Genomic DNA, 22,119 nt, shown 5'->3' on the forward strand with positions numbered 1-22,119 from the left:
ATGGCGAGGGTTTTGGGATCCAACAAAAAACAGAACTCTGTTTAATCAAGTGACAGGCAAGTGCAACGCGAATTGGGTCGGGCTACCTGTCCAGAAATCAGATTCGGTTCTGTCGTCTTTCAATATCATATTTCAATAATTCTCCACTTTAATTTGTTTAATGCTTGCGCGCGTGGGCGTCAAAGCTGAAGAGTGACAGTGACTGGGGGCATGGGGCATGGGGTATGGAGTATGGGCGAAAATACGTTTAACGATAGATAGCCAGATAGTCATCGGGTTGCTTAATTGTCGTGACAAGTTGACAGTTCGCATGAAAGCCCATCCATTGTTCCCGGCCAACTTGAAGCAACTGTCTGTGTATTAAATTTCCGACGCTCAGATGGGCAGCAAAAATTTTCTTTCTTTGTGTGCAGTGCTTTTCTTACTTTTTTTCTCCCCCACTTACTTTTTATTTTTTTTTTGAATATGGTGTTTATGCATTTATCTCACTTGACCCAATTTTTGGTGTGTGTCGCATGGCTTATTAAACGCGGGCAGGGCGACTACCAATCGCCACCCAGGCCGCTGGAATGGCTCAGCGGCTGCTTAAAAACTGGCGACTTCATCGATGATTCATTTTGGTTACATTTCGCCACCGGCGGTCGGTCGCATTGGCTGCTCGTTTGGGGTATGCGAAAGTATGCACCACTGACTGCCCGTTGGGGCCTCTATGCGTCAGACCTTAGCCATTTCAAGAACGCAAGTCTCCGGACACGAGCATTGGCTCTGACCATGTTGTCTGAACATCGATGAGAAATGTGAGCAACTGAGCTCAGCAGTTGCGGAAACTAGATGCCGGAGCATAGCAGTAGGCAGACAATATATTTGTTTTCTTCTATTTTTTTTTTTTAGCTCATTGCCAACAAACTATTTGAAAAAGCCACCTCGTGGAAAATTGCTTGCTAATTTTCAATGATGGATTGCAATGCAATTTATATATATATATTTTTTTTTTACACTTTGTACAATTTTTAAAGTTTATTTTATTGTGAATAATTATTGTCTAAATTGTTTCGTTAATAAATCAAACTCTGATAAGCACACTTTTTGTGAATTTCCAAACTCGAACCCTTGAATAAACATATTCTGCAGTGAACACTCGTTAATAAGCTTAATTAGGCTCCAGAGGTTTTTATAATTTTCAAAATTTTAACACTTAGAAAGATTTATTGATTTTCCCAAATAAACATAAGCCAAAAGCGAACTTACAAGACATTTAATAGATAAATAAAAATAAATATAAAATTAAACATAATAATAACAAATCTTTGTAATGACAAATATTATCTTATAGATTTCAAATTAACGAGCATTCACTGTACTATATTTTTCACTTTTTAGTAAAATCAACATTGTCAAGACACAATTTATATGTTCTCTTATGCTTTTGTATTAACAAAAAAAAAAAAATACTATTTATTCATAGCTATATGTGAATAAATAAAAACGTTGACAAAGACGCAAATGATTAATGTGCCACACACTCGCCAAGGGGACTGATAATGACTTTTTAAATACAATTCTAATGCGCTAAAAGGGGGCAATCGAGCGATGACAAAGGGAGGCGCGACAAGGTGAGAAAAAGTCGCCGATCGACGGGCCAAGGGGTAAGCCAGTTCTCTACTGGCCAGAAAAAAAGGCCTATTGAATAGTAATTTGCATTTTATAAGCTTCTGTGCAAGGAACCAAAAAAAAAAAGTGCGCCCAATGATGACATTAGAGTAACCCGAGCGCGGCACGCCTCGAGGGCTTGAGACAAAAAACGATTTATGCGTTTTTGATGATTGCAAAACTATGGAAATTATGTGATAAGATTGTCCCTGGCCCCTCTCTGCGCCCTCTCGCTGCAGCAAAACAGAGTTCAGCGCTAATACTATGCAAAGCACTCGTGATCGAAGACAAGAGTTTCGTAGACCCAGGCGCTGGCTCTTTAGAAAAGAAAAAAAACCAGAAAAAAAAATGCAAAATCATTTGCCTGGCCCTTTGCACGTGCGGCGCTCGATAAATGCAAGTTCTTTGTATAATTCCAGATTGTTGTTGTTTTTGTTGTTGTTGTTGCTGTTGCATTTGCAATCATTGTGCGATCAGTTATGGGCTGAACGGAGAGCGTTTGTCTCTTGTCATCAGCCTCATCCACTTTATATTCATGTTGCGCACATGGCGGAGGCCCTCTGCGATGATTAGACAACATTTGCCATGACTTTTGTCACGTTTAGTTAACACTTGGCCACGGCCAATGGAAAGGGTATGTTCTTAACTAAAAAAAAAAAAGAGGCCCAAGCAGAGGGGCAACATTTTGTAATCAGTTTTCATGAGGCTGCAGTTGGTCTCAGCCGTAACGGTCTTTTGAGTTAACGAGCTTGTTGGGCTCTTTGTCATGAGTCAAGCGAAAATTGTTTTTAAAGCACAGCCGAATATCAATAAAGAGTTTTCCCATTGTCCAACCTATTAGGCGATTCGGTTCCGAGCCATTAAGTTTACCCTACCAAAGCGCTGGTCATACGAACAACGCACAGTCTAAGCAGTAAAGGCTATGAAGCTGCATTTTTTAGTGGAGCTTCCCTTTAATCGAAGGTGGGTATTAAGACGGGAAACAGAGGACCACTGATTCAGAAAACTATGAGCTTCATAATAAAAGTGAAGGCGCCAGTTCAAATCCAATAGCAATTGTCAATTTGTATATTTGTTCTATTTAATTTATTTAATGTTATTATCGAAATAAAGAAAAATGAAAAAGAATCAAATAAAAACAAACTGTAGCTTCCCTTTTCGAGCCGTGTGGCTTAGCTGTAAGAAATATGAAGTCGCCGGTTCTAATTTAAAGCAATTGTCAATATCAATATTTCTTGATGAAATCGGTTAAAATTAAAAACAAATTATAAGAATCAATTAAAAAACAAAGAAACTGAAAATAATGGGGGCCAACAATAAAATTAAGCATTTTCTTTTGTACACCCTATTAGGCAATTCTGCATTGACAGTTCCGAGTCATTAAGCTTATCCAAGCCAAGCGCTTGTCATACGACTATGTCACCTATCAGGCAGCAAAAAAAGAAGAAGACCAAACAAAGAGCCCCAGCACATGTGTAATAATATATACTTGTATATATATTCGTAAGTGACCGTTAATTTGCTCGACGCATCGGACGAGTTCCTATTATCCGTTACGCCTGGCCGCCGTTTTACATTAATACGCCAATTTTTCGTTACAAAAGGCCCAGACACAATGCCCATATCTGGGCCCAGTCAAGTCGAGCCGACTGCCAAGTGACTGTAATTAACATTTTTCGCATTATAATTTGCCCCTTTTCTTCCGCTATCCACTGGAGCTCAGCCCAGCTGAGCTGGACTTTAATGTGCGCACATTTGTGAGGCAGCAACATGAGTGATCCGAAAGAGCAGGAGGCGGTGGCAACGGATGTGGAGACAATCCGAGGTAGTTAACAGCAGCAACACAGTAAAAAAAATAAAATAAAAATCATAACAAAAATGTTTTCACATTTCATTTCCACTCTTGATGACTAATAAACAAATGGCAATGTCTGTTGCAGAAATTCGCGACGTTGCCGGTACAGTGCCTGCTTATGTATGCTTACAGATGAGCGTCAGGCGTGGGAACCGTACGACTATTGAGTTTATCAAACTGCAGAATTTAAAGATAGATGAAGTATCATTGGGAAATCCACCTTTCTGGTGGAGGTTTTCCTTAACTTGATCTTATGATACCTATACTAATAAGTCTAGACTAACTAAATGAAGATTTATAAGCTCTATAGGACAACAGATTTCCATTTCTTTTTAGCTTCAGAAAAATAAATCAGCTCATCAGCTGATGGAACGTATCGAAGGCAAGCCACAGAAGTATAAATTGAATTTTATACTTTATTACATGAAATATAATAAGATTTCACACTGGAAACTAGTTTTCGACCGTTTGTTTCGATATACCTATATGGTTCGATGCTGTTAGGATTTTGGAGGGACCTAAGTAGAACTAAAAGGTGCCGAGTTTGGTCAAGATAAGTTATTAAACAAAAAATGAGTTCTATACAAGAACTTAATTTTTGGCAGCTATATGGTATAATATGTGGAACCAAAAAATGGTCTAGATATCTCCATAAGCAAACAATTTTTCCATTCAAGAACCTACTTTTCGACAGATCGTTTCTATGGCAACCAATTTATATTCATATTTATAATACCTTGTATCAGCTAATTAAGAATTTTATTTAAAATAAGGTCCAACTTATCGCCTGCAATGGACCAGGTTTCACGTGACGACTCTCGAATGCCCCCTCAAGAGATTTTGATGCCGCGAAAAGTCAATAGTTCATTGCGATTAGTTGACTGCAGTCCGGCTTGCCAGTTGTTTGTCAACAAATTCCCAGCTCAGTGTGTTTTTGGGCTGTCAAACGCAAGCAAGTGCCATGAGATTTGCCTTTCTGTTATTATTTATCAATATTTTGCACCAGCTGAGCCACAATGAGGCGATTTTTCCGGGCAACATAGGTGGGAAGCTAACGGCGTGGCAGTGTGTAAAATATGAATATTACAATTTTTATCATCGACAGCCAATCAATATTATCTGAACAAGCAGCGTTTCATGCTGGAGATTCTGCATCATGTGCAGGAGCCTCTGCTACACGAACAGTGGATTGCATTGGGTCAGCGAATAGTCAGCGATAAAAGTCAATATGTGGTAAGTGATAAGTAAATAATGAAATAAACAAAAAGATCAGAACCTGCTTTGCTTGATAGCACTATAACGATCATATGCGGCAGTTCTATCAGCTGCTTAGCACGGGACGTCTATTGCCCAGGGACGTCTACTACAATCCGCAGCAGCCGGAGCATTATCGGGAAACCTTGGGTCTCTTTCACTTCTTCTACAACACGCGGGAATGGAGCACGCTTAGGCAGAACATATGCTGGGCTCGGCTGCATGTGAATCCGGCTCTATTTCTGCACGCTCTGATGCAAACGATGCTCAAGCGAGAGGATTACCAGCCTCTGATAATGCCCAAGATCTATGAACTGCTGCCGGCGCCGTATCACAGTGAGCGGGTAGTGCGCGAAGCGAGCAAGTTTAACTATATCAACTGGATCAGGCAAGAGCTGATGGGCAGTGGAAACGAGAGTCACGTACAGCTGGTGCTGCCCAAGAGGCTGTTGCCGACAAACATGACAGCAGATCTGCGCGGTAGTACGAGCAAGTGGTCCGATGCAATGTCTGAGGTGCAGGTTTTAAGTTTGAAGGCAACAAACGTAGCTGAAGAAAAACTTGGCCACCTAATCGAAGACCACGGCTGGTTGGCATATTGGTACTACATCAACATGGGCGTGGACCTACAGCAGCAACAGCCGGAAACTGCGCGAATTCGGGATTGGTGGTATTGGCGTCTGGGTCAGATACTGGCACGCTACAAGCTGGAACGCTACGGACAGCGAATGGAATACAAACGCTTGTCAATGAGCAAGGAGCAAGGGAAAAGTCACTGGCTGACTTGGCAGGGCCAACGCTATCAGCCAGAGGGTGAGGCTACGCGGCAGCATCTCACAGATTTGCTGCACCAACTGGAGCTGGGCGTGGAGCAAGCGATTGCCACACAAAGCTATCGTCTGTCAAACGGCACAGTTGTCGATTTGCGCAAGTATCAGAACTGGCTTCTGGGTCTAGAGGAGCTCTTTCCATACGATTTGAGTCAACTGCAGCTGCCATTCGCTGGAGAGCCACAACAGCTTTTGGAACTGCACACAATGTTGCGGCAACCCAACTTTTACTCATATGCCGATCGATTAATCCGTGCCTATCGATCCTTTCGCACCGAGTTTCAACCGAGCTACCATCAGTCCGTGAGACCTATGGGTATGAGCATTCAGGAGGTTTCAGTTGATCCGCTGATCACCTTTGACGAGCCCGTTGATGTGGATCTGAGCAACGTGCTGCACGCAAGAAACTTTTACTATGAGAAACATTTCATATGGCCACACAGTCTGCAAGCTCGCAGACATCGATTGCAGCAACTCCCATTTGCGATCACTTTCCACTTGGAAAGCAACAGGACGCAGTCGGTCATTCTGCGAACGTATCTTACCACATTCGGGGGAGCTATCAATGAGGAGCCCTTTTACCAGTTGGATTCGTTTCTAACTATACTTTATATGGGCAATAATACAATACGGCGAGAGTCTAGAGACTTTTTAGGCATGATCGGCGATCACATTAGCTATACAGAGCTCTTTCATTACGTGAGCTTGGCAGAACAGGAACAATATGACTTTCCTCTGAACATAACCACACCAAGTTGCGGCTTTCCCAGACGTCTGATCTTGCCCCGAGGCGGCACGGCAAAACCACTCTCCATGCGACTCCTGACACTGGCCACGCCATATACCTATAAGGCGAGGCAGGGCCAAGAGATGTACTGTGACTTTGGCGACGGCATCAGCAGCTGGGATGAGTTGCCGCACGGTTATCCCTTCGAGAGGTTTGTCGAGCCACAGGAGCTCATCGGATCGCACACCTTTTGGCAAGAAGTCGAGTTGCAACACAAGGGTTACAACGAAGTTGAGAACTGATCGTTTGGCTCATATTAGGCCCAGTCGATTAGAAAACTCGTTGCGAGGTTCCACCCCTTCTTAGAAGCCAATAGCTAATGCCTTTTTTGTAACGTAACGCAAGTCCATAAATAAAATTTAAGTCCAGTATACCGTTGTCTATTTCTCCAAGCCCAAAAACCTTTAACGGCAAGTGACGCCAAATTTGGGTAATTACATGGGACAGACGAGGAGTCGGACGGACGGCCAACCGCACCACACTCTGGCTTAGGCTGCGGCCGCGGCCGCGACCGCGTCACCGCATGGGACCATAACCCAGCCACATGTATAAAATATTAATCAAAATCACAAAAGAACAAGCACAAAAACGAAGAATCAAAACAAAAATTAAAAATCCAAGAGCAACAACAACAACAATAACAACAAGAAAGCGCAGTGGAGAAAAAGCATTAGGAAGGTGTGGCGGGCGGGTGGAAGGGGGCGACAGATAGACAGACAGACATACACACCACAAACGTTGCATGGATGCAAAGCACTTTATAAAGTTAAAGAACGGATCGTGGAGGGTTCGGGAAAGGGAGCGGCAGCGGGCGCGGGCGCGGGAACGAGAACTGAACAGCTAAACTTGTTATACGCAATCGAATCGAAAATATGGGCGAAATAAAGCGACGCTCAGAGACGTTGGCTTTGGGGTTAGGAGGAGGAGAAGGCGGCAACTGGGACGTCGACGACGACGACGAAGCCGAAGTAGACGACGGGTTGCGGCTGTAAATCTAGAACTAGTTTTGCTTTTTATGCTCTTTTAGAGAGTATTATAAGTATGTTATAAGATTTGTAACGCATAGAAAGTATATATACTCAGCCCAGTCAATATGATCTCGCAGAACATATGTATGTCGGTTGCGGTGGATTACATATATCTTCCATTAGAACGATCAGTTGAAAGCGAACTTCTTCTATTAAAAACTAGTTTGACTTTTAAAAGTCAGCATTAATAAGTTTAACTATAAACTGTACATATATACAAAATCTTATCAATATCAGGCCATTATATTATATAGCTGCCATAGGAACGATCAGTGGATAACTAAGTTATTGTATCAACAAATTGTTTCCTTACCAGGGTATCTACTTTTCATATAACTCTTACAAAAACTTGGCAAAACTTTATAAACATCCGACCACTATAGCATATTTATAGCCATAGGAACGATCGGTCGAAAATGAACTTTTTGTTTATCAAGAAAACTAGAGCAGGCCGGGCATTGATTATGCTCTACTCTTTACATATAGCTCTGTGGTATAAACCGATTAAAATGTGGGTTTTCGTATACAATTTTCCTGAGCAGAAAAAGATACTTTCAACTTAGTCACGACCTTTACTTGTCTCCTCACATATCTGCAAATGCTTGCAAGAGTATCTAATCTTCGGCGAGCCGGCGACAGCCATTCTTTCTTGTTTTTTCTTACACATATATAGTATGGATGTGTATACATATGCACGTTTATATGTATGCATGTACGTATTTTTCTTCAACCCAATGACGCGGTATAAAAGAAAATATTGGACACCTGCACGGTTTCGTATCGCAGCAATAGCAACAAATACAACAACAACAATAACAACAACAACGTGGCGTATGAGGGACAAGTGAAGCCCAAAAACACGACAGTTGGACGGCGGGACGGATGCGAACGGCTCAACGACGGTTACGTGGGGCTAAGCGCGAGAGCGATAACTGGAGAAGAGAACAGAACGCTCAAGTCGAAGCGTAAATACGCTCAATGAAGAAAAATCACAAAATATATGTATATAGATAAATAGTCCACCCATAGATCATACAGATAGACATTATGCCCGCACAATTGAGAGGGTGCACTGCTCTAAGCAAACAAATATCGTTTCATTATCAGACTCAGCAGATCCGTTGCCATCAACTGCAAAGTGCATAGACAATTCAGAATGCTCTATGCCACAATGAGAGTACATCGGGAGAAAAATAAGAACGATGCAGGCGTGACGCGTCTTAGATTTTTCGTCTAGGTACTCCATATGTAGCTGCGAAATTTTGCCTGTCCTGTATCGAAAGAATAAAAAGGCAGCCGAGCGTATACGATGGAAAAGAAGAAGGACGAAAACTAATGGCCAGGCTTTTATTTCCAAGAAATTTAAAACTTTACGAAAACGAAAGAAAAAAAAAATGGTGTTAGGGTGTAGACGCCGAGCCGGAGCCACTTAAGAACACATGGTACACTGCTGCTTGAGGATCGCTGGGCAGTTTAGATAAATGTAGACAGCTAGCAGGTAGCTGGTAAATGGTAAATGTTAAATGGTAAATGGTAAATGGTAACTGGTACCGGGTAGCTCTGACCCTGTGTGTGTCTGTCGTCCACCAGCCCAAGGAATGGGACTCGGCATTAGTTTAGGTTTATTGTTTGACTCAAAGGTTTTTTTAAATTCAATTTTTTTTTTTTGGCAGCGGCTTTTGCAGACAGAGGATGCGGACTAGACATTTTTGTATAATTTATGGTGCAGCATCTATAAATCGAAAAAGAGAAACCTATTATATGGGTATCTGACGAGGCGTGCAAATTAAAAGCGGCCCAGCGAAATTGTTTCTGCAGAATATTCGCCAAGAAATCGCACATTAAAATCTCTGAAATGAAATGACAAAAGACTCGACTTCCATTTTAGGTAAATCAATTTAACGCACTGTGCAGTCAAATTGTATTTGTCAGGCTTAACTGGCCAAAAGCGGCCAATATAAGGCCATAAGGCGCTCAACTCAGCGCCTCCTCGTTCAGATCTGTTTATGTGCATATATATGTATATATATATATACATATAACTGTACACTCGAAAGAGAACTTCAGAGATACAGAGTACTGCGAAATGAGAACTGTTGGCTGTCGCCACTCGAGACATTGCCATTGATTGCTTTTTGAACTTTCCGACGTAAGAACCCCCCCTTGCAACTGATGCTTCCCTCCGCCCTCTTTAGACCAGACCGAGTGTGGCATTTATGCATAATTAATAAATTGCCTCGCATGCAAACGAAGACGCGGCCCCAGATTGCAGCGATAAAAGTCGCTTGCAGCTTGCCTTATGACTAAAATAAAAATTATCCTTACACATTATTGACAGCCACTGCAAAAGCAGCAAGCAACAAAAGCAACAACAGTTGCGGATCGTAAAACAATCGAAACATCGCCACGCTGCGTCCAACCCAGTCGAATGAGTCGGACTCTGGGAGCACTGCTGATAGACGTACCCCGTTCATCCAGAGAGTCTGACAGCGGCAAGAGCCAATGCCAATGCAAAGATCTTCAGAGGCGATAACGTATTGGTGCTTGAGGAAGTCAGTCAGAACTCCAGTGCGCCGATGAGTGGACTTAAAGACTAAGCAGATGAGTGGAGTGCGCTGACGCCTGGACAACTGAGAAGGCAGCGAGTGAGAAGGTTCAATAACTGCAAGCCAAATTGAATTGCGCCAAAAAATAATAATAAGAAAAAACAATGTTCTGCATTTAAATAATGAATCTAACAGATACCTTCTGATGGAGTCGAACTTTTAGCTGCAATATGCTAAAACACGCAAAGAATGTTCCAATCTAAGTCGAGGGTATGTTATAAAAATATCAAAAATGATAAATATATTAATAATAATAAAGATAACGATAAAAAGATAATGATTATAATGATCATTTCGAAATGATAATGATATATATAGATAGATAATGATAAAAATGATGATGATGATGATGATAATAATAATAATAATAATTATAAGTATTAATACTGATGGCTGATGGGAGAAATGCCCGCATCACTAAATACAATTCTTATTTTGGACACAAATAAAAGAAACAAATTCCTCATAACCATCTCCTAAAGATACAGTACGCTACGCTTTTGGTAAACCAACCCTTTGATGCATGCTACTATTATTATAAAGTGGTTTTTTGGATGCAGATTATTGAATAAACAAATTAATTAAAACCAAATTATGGTGCAAATATACAGATTAATTTGACTTAATTTAATATCAGTTCGTAAGAAGGGATTCTCTTTCAAATCCACTAGAAAAATACAACATAATTTTTTACAAAAACCCAATATTCATAATATATCTGCTCTTAATGGGCGTACTGTGAACAACAGAATAGTGCTTCTATGCGTTCCTGAACAGCTGATGTTGCACAAGCTCGTTGTGTAGTTACTTAAAAAGTAGCCTTCAAAAGCTCGTTAAAATGTGTTCTGTGATTTTTTATGCGACCCAGAAACTTCAGGGGCCACCTACCCCAACAAGGCCATTAAAAGTGCCTAAGCTAAATGACCCACTTTCACTGCACACAAAGTGCGAGCAGCTGCCCAGGAGAGACAGCAACAACAACAGCAGCAACAAGCCTACTTTCGATGACACATTGTGAAATATTGAACAAAGTGGTCAACCCTTGAGCGAGATATTGGGGCAGAGACAGAGGGCAGGCGGCCGAGCCGGGCGCGTCACAGATGTCACATACATCACTCATACGACGCATGGGACAGTGAAAACAAAAGGCGAAACGGGCAACGCTTCCGCTTGGAGACCTGGCAGACAGCATTCGAACGCCCACACACAAACACACACACACACATGTAAAAGCTGAGCAAAGAGCTTTGTTGCCAACAAACACAAACTTGGCAGCTGATTAACGAGACAAGGCCAACGCGACGCATTTGGAAGCATGTTTCAAAATTCGAAGAACTCCAGAAGAGAGAGAGAACGGAGGCATTGCATATTTTGTAAGCGACCGCAGAAACTGATAAAATATTTTATTGTTTTGTTAGCGCAGCAGCAACAGCAGCCTGGGAGCAAGTAATTAACAAAGTTCAGGCCCCACAAAAGAGCTTCTTATTCATAATGGTTTATTCTTTTATGTGGGCGGCGCAACGCTCCTCAAAACTCAACCGAAAGTATGTCAAATTTTGTTTATCTCTCCGCAGCGATTTGTGTGTCACAAGTTATTTTGCGTAACGAGTGTGGCATATTAATTTTTCATTAGGTTTTAATTAAAATCACTTTGTTTTTTCGGTACTCAGTCAACTGCTAAACTAATCAGGGAGCCGGCTAAATTGCCTGCAGCAACTATAAATACCCGTTTCATGAATTGGCGATTTGGCTGTATGCCCAGTTTTAGTGTGTGGTGTCAACAAATTGTTCGGATGGAGGGCGTGAGAGGCGTGATATATACTTTTTATATAAAAATATATATATGTGCATGTACTCACCCAGAAATTGACATGCAGACACTCATGATTATTAAATTGCCATCTATTGCTAGAAGAAAGACAGCATTTTATGTGCCCAAATTACTGAGAGAAAAGAAAAGGGCAGAGAGTTAATTAAAAGTGAGAGCAGGAAACGAAAAGAAAAAACATTATGAGAGCGAGACTCTGAGCGTTATTTCTGTCTTTCTTTCTCTCTCTCTCCATCTCTTTCAGGTGAGAGTATGAGCAGACATTAAAGCATAAGGATAACACAAAAGTGAACATATATATATGCCTACTCGTAAATATGTGTGTACACATGCACACATATACGCACAAATTTACATACATGTACACGTGCACAAATATACACACGTGCACCAATAAACTTAAGCAAATCAGCAACACATATGTAACACTTCACTTGCTATCAAAGCATGAAAACAAGCAAGACCGACTTGAGTTTACGAGAATCGCATAGAAGGGCAACATTAAAGAGAATGTTTATTTTAAATTTGCTGCCAATCAGAAAGTTAATAAATGTACCTTATTATTATTACCTGCATACATACATATAATACGCTCAAAATTTAAGCATCATAATTCACTGGGCTTACTTGAATTCATGAGAATCACATAATAGGGCAATACTAAATTTGCAGCGCATTGCACTTATCCCACATACATACATGCATAGATACATAACATTAAGAAGTACGTTTTTTTGGAAAGGTAATAGAGTACACAATTTATATTGGTCTCCGTGTATTCACAATGATATTTGTAATGAAATTAAAAGCATTTTGTTGGGGCATGACATCTTCCGTTTTGGTTATTTATAGAATTTATTGCATAGCTGTTGATAGATTCATAGAGCAATTGCAATTTCTGCACTTTGCCGCCATCTGCCAAATTAAATTCTCAACATTAGATTTCCATGCGCCGCTTTTACTGTTTGGCGTTATTTTCAAACACACATCTATTTTTAAAGATTTTTCCAGTTCGTTTGTGTCGCTCACATGAATGGTTAGCTCCAGCTCCAGCTACAGCGCGCATTTTGTGCACACAACTCAAATATATTGCAATATATTTTTCAATGAATTTGAGGTGTGAAATGTTTGCACTGCAGCCCCAACATGCAATAGAGATATGCAAGCAGGAAAATTAAAACAAGCAAGAATACTCTCAGAGAGACTGAAAGTTCAAATGCAATATACCCAGTAGATGATTAGGAAAAGAAATTTTAAATTGAGAATTTAAACTGAACCAAAACTGCTATGGGAATTCAAAGAAAGTCCAGCACAGACCTTTTAAACATATATAAAAATATATAATAAATGTAAAATGCGATAGCCATTATCCCCCTTTAAAATATTCCCGCAGGGTATTTATAAATAAACAAAACAGCATTCAAAGCGAAAAAATAGGCGGGAACAACGGGGCGGTTCTTTTGAAAAATATTGCCCAACACTTTGGATCATGGGCGTTATGCGGCAACTTGTCCACTGTGCCGTGTGTCTGCACATTTTGCTTTTGATTAAATTTTTAGCAACAGATTGTAAACACATCGGGTCAGGTGTTACACTAGAATTTGAAATGTACAAAAACATGGTAGTAAATTTAAATGCCAACTTAATCCGGAAGCGTGTTTTAGTGGGAATTATTGAAAGATATCGCTTATGAATGGAATAATACTTAATCATACCCTGTGCAAACTAATAATAGCAACTGCAAGACTTTTAATTAAACATGTAACCTTCGATCATTTGATATCATACATAATTCAAAGCGATATCGCAGTAACTGGAGAACCCATTCCACAAAAATTGTACCACTTGATCGACAGCCCGTCGCGGCATATTTGTCAATACGTAATTTTCGACTCCGATCGCCGAGTGGGGGACCAGCTGAATCAGCTGAAAACGATACTCGTGCCAAGGATGTCAACTTCTTGGACAGCGCACGGTCTCAGGCACAGCTCATAATCGATGTGGTGTGGAGGGAAACTGTATGTCAATTGCTTTGGTTATATATATATGATTTTTTTTTGGCAAAGTGTAAACAAGTTGACCGATTGCCAGCCCCTCGGCGCGACTTGGCCAGGCCAATGTGCCAGCAGCGTCGTTTCAGCTTTTCAACAATTCTTTTAATTTTTGTGCAATTTTAAAGCACTTTGTGTGCTTTTTATTACAGCTACCATTAAATTTGGTAAAACTTTGAAGAATATTTTAAATTAATTACCCCCACATCACAATTGGGAAAGCCAAGGCAATTGCAGCAATCGAATTGAATTGTTTCAATGCTTTGAAAATAATCGCAATTAATGTCATATTTAATCAAAGATCACAGCAGTTCTGTGGCTTAACCCTACTCTAGTATCAGCTTGTAGCGGTTTTTAATTAAGAAATTTAGATGCAAGATTCACGACATGCCATTAAAATGGATTATTATATTAAATTCTTAACCACAAAGCAATTGAGCTCATAATTTGTCGATTTCCGACTAAAGACGGCAAGCAAAATGCTGATCAGTGATCACTGATCGGCTCCAGCCCGAATACACAAATAAAAGAATGCAACAGTAACACAAGTTTCGCATTAAAAAACAGCAGAAGAAGCCGCAAATGTTAAAAAATAAATACAAAATTGGGTTGCCCGCCGTCTCCGTCATGTAACCCAATGCTGGCAACAACGGCCAGAGCCAAGCGCCCTGCGCTGGATGAGTCATGACCGTGGCGTAGACCCCGGACCGTTGGACAGAGTCGCGCCTGGCGGATAGGCACGATCGTCGAGAGCTCAAATGTGTGAAGCTTGCAGGCCGAGACATTGGCAAAAAAGCAAAAAGCATAAACAAAAAGGGCTCAGGGTCGAGTTTTGTTTTGACTGCAAACTACCTGAATGCGCGGAACGGGCTAAGTTTTGGGTCGCCGACTGGGGCTTGGGGCTTGGGGCTTGCAACAACTTGCTAATCATATCAAGCTTCAAATTGTTGATTATTTAACTGGCGAGCCAAGAGAAAGAAAGATCACAGCGCGATCTCTGCTGCTGTTGACTTTTTGTTTTCCTGAAGATGACTCACGGTCTGCAGGTATTGAGGAGTCAGGTCTAGACAGAGCGCAGTGGAGCTGCTCTTGCCCGTCTTTTGGCAGATCTTTGTTTGGCTTCACTTTATTAGATGTTGTGGGACCAGGTAGATTTATTGTATAAACAGCAAATGGGCAAATAAGCTCGGGACAGGAAGGCAAACTCTAAGCCAGAACACGACAATAACAATAACAATAACAACAATATTTTTGCTTATTTATGGCTTTCAGTTTGGGTTTGGTTCGTTCTTGGCCTGACCACTTGCCGCCCAAAATCGCATGTGTGAGTCACTCGATTGGGTCGATCGCTAGCTCTGTGCGGAAACTGAACTCCTTTTCCAGCAGCACTTTATTGTTATTATTTTTTAATTTATTTTTTTGTTGTTATTCAAAAAAGCGAAAAAGCAAAACACAAAAAAAAATTGATTGATTTTATAGGCGCGATTGGTTTATTATAGTTGGGGCTTCGGGTCGGCCGATTGGTTGGGTCGAATGTCTGCGGGATGACTAATGTTTGCTCGTAATGAATTTGTGATCTCTTTGTTGCTGTTGTTGTTGTGTGTCTGTGTAAGGTGACGCGCTTAAAAAGCTAGTTATTAGCACTTATAATGTGAACTGGCGTGTGCTTAAGTTGAGTGTCATTGACACCTGAGCCCGCTGGGATTTGTGTATAATGTATACCTAGGTAGCTGAATAGCTTGAAGCGGCTAATTGGTATTTAAACAGGCCCAACTTATGCTCAATATGCATGACAGAGCTTGTTTTAACTGATAAATATTTGTGATTGGCTCTTGGGAGTCTTGAATGCAATCGAAACGATAAAACGTTTAAGTTGAAACATTGTCTATGCCAGCCTAATGGCCGCCTTTAACCAAAAATGAATTAATTAAACAAACAAATAGCAAATAGAAGCCATTAATAAAGACCATAACTAATTGCTGACACAGTTAGCCAGACAAATACATTAAAAGCTGTTGGCGTGGGCGCCGGCGCACAGTCGACGGCTGTCAGCAAAAGTTCAGAACGTGGCTCTGACATAAGACTCATAAGACTTATAAGACAACAAAAAAAAATATACAAATCCAATTGGAGAACAACACCTGCACTGGAAATGTGGAGCGCGTGCTCAGCCAAATGAGCTGACCAGGCAAACAAAAGCAAATCAAAATTTGTAAATTCATGGAAACAAAATTAACAAGAAAATATATTTGTTTACGGGCTGAACGCAGATGTAATACCCTAGCTTAACAATTTTAGGCTTATCAAAGGTAGTCTGAGCTTATGTTTTATATCAATTGGCCTATCGATTCCATGTTATTTAAATAAATTATCAGTCAAACTATTTTATAACTAAATAGAATAAAATCTGTGATTAAGGGTTGATATAGAATCAAAATCAATACTTCTCGTTGTCCAGCTCAATATATAGCCCCAAAATACATAATAAAATATTCGTTATTCTCGACAAGTTTGGAAAAGCTTAACAAGAAGGGTAAATCAGAGACTTAACGTGGGCGCCCGCGACTTGTTACGGAATTCAGAGTATGAAAATGGAAATGATAATGGACAGCTGTTATTAGAGTTGGGGCCCCATAAAAAATCAGTTGAAGTGCAAACAAACAAATTTCCAGTAGCACTTCTCAGAGATAATTTCATAAATTTTCCAAAATGACGCGACTTTATTTTACGGCCAAAGCGCAGGCGCAGGGCCTCAAGTCTAGACAGCCAGACTTGGAGTTGACTTGAGTTGAGTTGTTCGAGATGCTTTGATAAATTACAGACAGCTTTTTTTTTGCTTCTTCTGTTTTCTGTTTTTGTAAGAGCGATTTATGTGTGTGCAGGTAACAAGAGACGACAGTTGGCACGAGCCATAAATATCCATGCAGACGACGCCAAATCAGCTGCATCATCCACAAAACCAACAACAACAAAAGCAGCAACAATTACAACTTTTGAGGCACAAACAACGCCCACTTTAAGCACCTATGCAGAGAGAGCATGGAGCCCTCGTCACCTCTTAGCTGCACAATTAAAAAGTAGGCAGTGCCTGGACAAATAAGCCCCGGGCACGTTAAGAAAAAGTAGCTAAGATGTTGCCTGTTTTTTTTTTTTTTCATTTTATTTTCTGTTTGATTTTTATGTTTTCTCTTCTTTTAATTAAAAGGGTTACCAACTGTCTGCCAAATCAGAAAACAAATATAAACAAAATAAATGACTTTTACTCCAACACAAGCTTTTTAGGCTTTTAGGGCTCAGAGGCTCCACGATTAAACAAGTCATGGCCAAAGTATTTTTTTCGACGTTGGGGGCTTTGAGTTCTTGGCCAGCCTACGAATACAGCAAACAGACAGAACGAGCTGAATGCCTTAAAGTAATTAAGTCTAGAGATGCTCTTAAATAAGAAAATTGTACGCAAATTATGTTTGAAATATATGGGTTAAAAGATAAAGGCAGAAACTTTTATAGTAATAATATAAGATTATAAAAATATATTTATGTAAACGGCGTTACCACAAAAAACTGAGTATTGTATGTGATTGTTCCTGGCAAATAAATGAGAAATGCGTCCAATTTCGATCAAATTACAGCAAGAAACACTTGTTAAATTAAAAATTGTGTTAAAAATATATCAAATATATATTGAGTTCTTCCTAAAAGTCCATTTTATTTTTTTCAATAACTTGCATTTTTTTTAATTACACTCTAAACAAGCTTATATAGTTAAAGCAATCCGTTTAGCAAAGAGTATTAGCAGCAAGAGTCATCAACAAAAGCCTAGTGACTTTTGGTGTTGCATGTTTTAGGGCTGCAGTTGTTGTCTGGGCGTATAGCAACAGCAACAGCAACAGCAACAACTACAATTATAACACAAAACAACAGCAACAACAACAATAACAAGCATATACAACTGTTGGGCGTCGAGACAAGAGGGAAAAAAAGCTGCGCGGCTTTGGCACGTGCGCAGCCAGTTGGTTAAACCGCCCCCGAGACCCGCACGCCCGTCCGCCCGTACGCCCGCCGGCCACAACAACTGGGCTGCAGCTCCAGCCACAGCTGTGGGTTCAGCAACAGCTTGAGGTCCAAGCCCCAACAGCAGCAAATTGAGTTCCATTTCAGGTTTGGTCTCTTGAAAAATGACGTACAATAGCGCGCTCTTTTTTTCTTTACCTTTTTTACGTTTTTGAACGTTTTTCACTCGTGGTCTAGAGGCCTGGTAAATCAACTTGTCTGTTTGTCTGCAAAGTGTGGCTCAGGTGTTGGGCGCTGGCTATGGGTTAGTTAGGTAGCCAACGTTTGATGACTCTGTTTCAGTATCTGTTGTAATCGCCGTTTTGGGCATGGGCTTGATTAATTTACAACATAAGGTCAAAGTTTCGTGTTGTGGACACACAGCGTTTTAGTTAAGCTTTGGCTAATGGGTCAAGGTTCGGCTTAAATGTACTAAGAATCTAAGAAACCATTGTCGTAGAGCTAAGCCGAGTCATAAAAATGCCGCAGATAATCCGCCACAAAGGCAATCTCAGTGATTTTGGCCAAAACAATTTTGTCTCATTAGCCTAAAGATTTTGCCGCCACGCATGCGCCACATGAAAAGTACAGTTAAATGGCAATGGCCAACTGCAGCTGCAGATGCCTGAAAAGATGCTCGATAAGGCCCAGAGCTGGCATCGCGTCGCGTCGGCGTCGGCGTTGACTTTGGCTTTGGCTTTGTGTGTACCAAACGTGCCAGTGGCTGGCCAAAGCTACTCGAGTTACAGCTGACGGCTGGCGAGAGTCAAGAGCCCCGAGTCCCCGATTCCCGAGTGTCCAGCTTCTGTTTGCTGCATCCAATAATAACTGAAAGCACATCATACTTCATTCTTCATACAACTCATACCTGTTACCTCCAGCTCAATGCCAAAAGCATGGCAAATTTTAAATGTACAAGCACGCCAATGGAGCCCAGCTCTAAATGACTGCAGCACCTGGTCTGGGATTGTCTCTGTCGGATTGGTCGGCTGCAATCAGAAGTGTGACGAGTTAGAAGCGAGCTTGTTGCTGTTGTTGTTGGTCCAGGCAATTGACTCTTGTTTGGTACCCTAATCAAAACATTAAACCTTTGCGGCAAATTTGGCATGGCTTTATTAACGATCGCAGCTGAGGCTAATAGGCCTAGCTGCTGGTAATGGACTTGGCTGGAGGGAGGGGGCAGAAAGAAAGCCCAGAGTGGCACAGTCATTAGCTAAAGGTGAGACTTGATTGGGGCAACTAATTTATTGTAATGAGCCAAAGAACTTAAAGGTGTGCATAGTTTGCATTCGAATTCCTCCACTAGCTAAGGTTGGCTATATTAGTAATTATAATTAATTATGTTCTCTACATTGTAACGAAAACATTTAGGGCTTTAGGGGATTAAGCTAAGCGGATCATAGAGCATTAACTACCACGTCCTAAACACCAGCTGCATAAATCCAGACAATATGCAAGACAACGCGTTTCATAAATTAACTTTTTTACGCCAAACAGTAAATTAAAACTACTAAAAATAGAAGAAGAAAAGTCGTGAAGTTTATACGACTGCAAAATACCCTTAATAAAGCTGAGAAATGCACCCGCAAATATAAGACAATTAAGAGGTTAATATGTTTATCTGTCAACAAAGAGTTAAACATGTTTAGAAAATATAATCTTGAAAACTGCCCAGCACTTGCATACATTCAACTCTTGGCTCATTTTATGGACTGCAGGGTATCAGCAACAAAGGGAAATCCTCAGACACTTGAAGCGCTGTTAAGCCCAAATATTAAACAAGATTTTTGACTACCAGTGTTAACACATTGTGTTCGTCGTTGTTGTTGCTGTTGTCGTGCCCGGCCTGCACTCGCAGCAACAGTCGGCTCTATACAATTTATGGCCCTTAGAACAGATTTTAGGCACGACGACAGGCCAAGCCACGAACTGAGCCAGAGTCACGGCCAGGGGCTAGAACTGAGCCGGGTTACTGGGACGCAGCGCGCACGCAAACTTCAGAAGCAACAGCAGCAGCAGCAGAGGCAGAAGTCGAAGCAGGACAGGAACAGGTTACAGCTAGGGAAGTGCTACCGTCTTACACGCGTTAGTCCCGCGACCCGCTGCCCCTGCTGGTGCTCCCCTCCCCTTTGCATTGCGTTTGTGTCGCACTCTTGTCAACGTTGCCTCGCCTGGGCACGTCTCCACTCACGTCGCGTCTCACGTCTTGTCTCGACAGCCGCAGCGTAACCCATAATTTTAACACCAATAATAAAAGAAAACAACAACAACAACAACAACAGCGGCAGCGGCAGCGGCAACGCCAACGTGCAGGTGTGCATCAAGTCGCAGTAGCTGCTCCGTGTGTGCCTGTATCTTGATATCTTACAGATACAGATACAGATACAAAACGTAACGCTCTCGTCTCAGCATCAGCATCAGCATCAACAGCAGCAGCCGCAGCCTCAGCCTGAGCAGCAGCCGCAGCACTTGGTCATAAATTTACGTTTCAAATTGTCTGCCCGAAAACTGGTTTTGCCCACCAAAAGACCAAAAAGGTTTTCATTATATTAGAGGAGTTGCCTGCCTTGCTTTTGCCTGCCACTGCCCCATGCCGCATGCAACAATAATTGCTGTTGTTGTTGCAACGCAACTTTAGCAGCTTTTGCTGGCAACTGACAACAGAGCGAGCTAGTGTCCATTTCCCCCAACACGATGATATTAATTGACCCAGACAACAACGCAGCCCAAGCCTTTACTTATCTTTGGGCTGAGTATATACATATATATATTCTGTATAAAGGTCTCTCAATAGAACCCACAATTTGCTGTAATGCTACTCCAGCGTGTGAAAATGATGTGTACAAATTTTCTTTAATATAAATTTGATGGTTATTAGCCAGATCCTCAATTGCGATCCGACCTTGCGTGCAGTGCCAGAGGAAGTTGATTATTACACAAGGGACAATTGTAAAATTGGGATTATCAAGTATCGCTTACATCACAGACAATCCCGAAATGAATTTAGCCCTAATTATTGTTGAGGTGTCAATATGAAATGCGTTCTCTAGACTCAGCTATACTCATTTTTTTTTTATAACACATTTTGCTCGCATTATTCACAAATTAATTCCATTAAGAACTCGCATCATTTCTCGTATTTCCGGGCCAAGTGATTTCGCTTTTTTGCATTGACCCAATTTTTTGTAATATTTTTGCACAGATCCTTTTAACTGTAAAATTCTGACAGGTCAGTTAGCTGATTTAAAAGCGGACTGCATGACAACAGGCCATAAAAACAACAATAAAGGCCCATAAAACAGACAGTCAGAGTCAGACAGTAAGATTAATTATCGCATTAATTAACTGACCTCAAAAAACGAAAGTTTCGCGAATTTAAATGTGCCAGACCGCGATACACTCAGATGGCAAAGCAAATGAAAGTGCAAACACTTTTACGAATGGGAGTCAGAAAAGTCTTTGACGTTAGAGTATTTAGTATGTAAATATATATATATATATATTTACTCTATAGTATTTATATTCCACGTCAGAGAAGGCAAGTTTGAACAGTTCTTAGGCAGGACTTCAACTTTCGATATTCACACAAGTCTCGTAAATCAATTGAACAATCCACAGATTGTCGATAGTCGCCGTAAAAAATGCTGACCAGCTGACACAGTTGTCTTGCGTCGCATAACAAAAGGTATAAAAAATATAAAAAATGAACGAGAACAAAAATAAACAATAAAAATGTCAAAATGTATAAGAATACAAACCAAAATCCTTAATTTGCACAACATGGCGATCGGCGGCGATTGTGCAGTCAGTCACATGGAACAACACTTGGGTCACTTGGTTTCGATACAGCTCGATTCGTTGCGACTTGTCTCACAAATAAAAAAATAAAAAAATAAAAATCGAATTTTCGCGGCCCCCAGCAAATGACAAAGCAACAGACCGAGGCGACAATGGGCACCACGCCGTCCAAGACAAAAGTGCATTTTGCGGTTAAAGTTTGCACAAATGAATAAATTTTCAAATTGCCAATTGTATGCAACAACAGCAGCAGAAGCAAAGTCTATGAACATGAACCAAACTTTGACAGCCAACTGCAAGTGTTAAAAAATCAAACGATTGACTACAAAACCAAAAAAAAAAAAAAAAAAAAAAACCTTTTACAAACCAAACAAACAATACC

At 40.8% G+C, this 22,119-nt stretch overlaps 2 protein-coding genes across 9 annotated transcripts in view; one reads left to right on the forward strand and one right to left on the reverse strand.

Annotated features, from left to right (window-relative positions):
• hid (head involution defective) overlaps nucleotides 1–22,119 on the reverse strand; it is a 207,097-nt gene that overhangs the window by 34,830 nt on the left and 150,148 nt on the right. The window lies entirely within an intron of this gene.
• On the forward strand, nucleotides 1,591–6,739 carry LOC6622206 (larval serum protein 1 beta chain). The gene is made up of 4 exons (XM_032435300.2): nucleotides 1,591–1,613; nucleotides 2,070–2,129; nucleotides 4,609–4,738; nucleotides 4,798–6,739. Exons 1-4 carry the CDS (start codon nucleotides 1,591–1,593, stop codon nucleotides 6,616–6,618), a joined length of 2,034 nt encoding a protein of 677 aa, XP_032291191.1. The 3' UTR covers nucleotides 6,619–6,739.

This window comes from Drosophila virilis, chromosome 3 (assembly GCF_030788295.1).
Source record: "Drosophila virilis strain 15010-1051.87 chromosome 3, Dvir_AGI_RSII-ME, whole genome shotgun sequence".
Lineage (NCBI taxonomy): Eukaryota > Metazoa > Arthropoda > Insecta > Diptera > Drosophilidae > Drosophila > Drosophila virilis.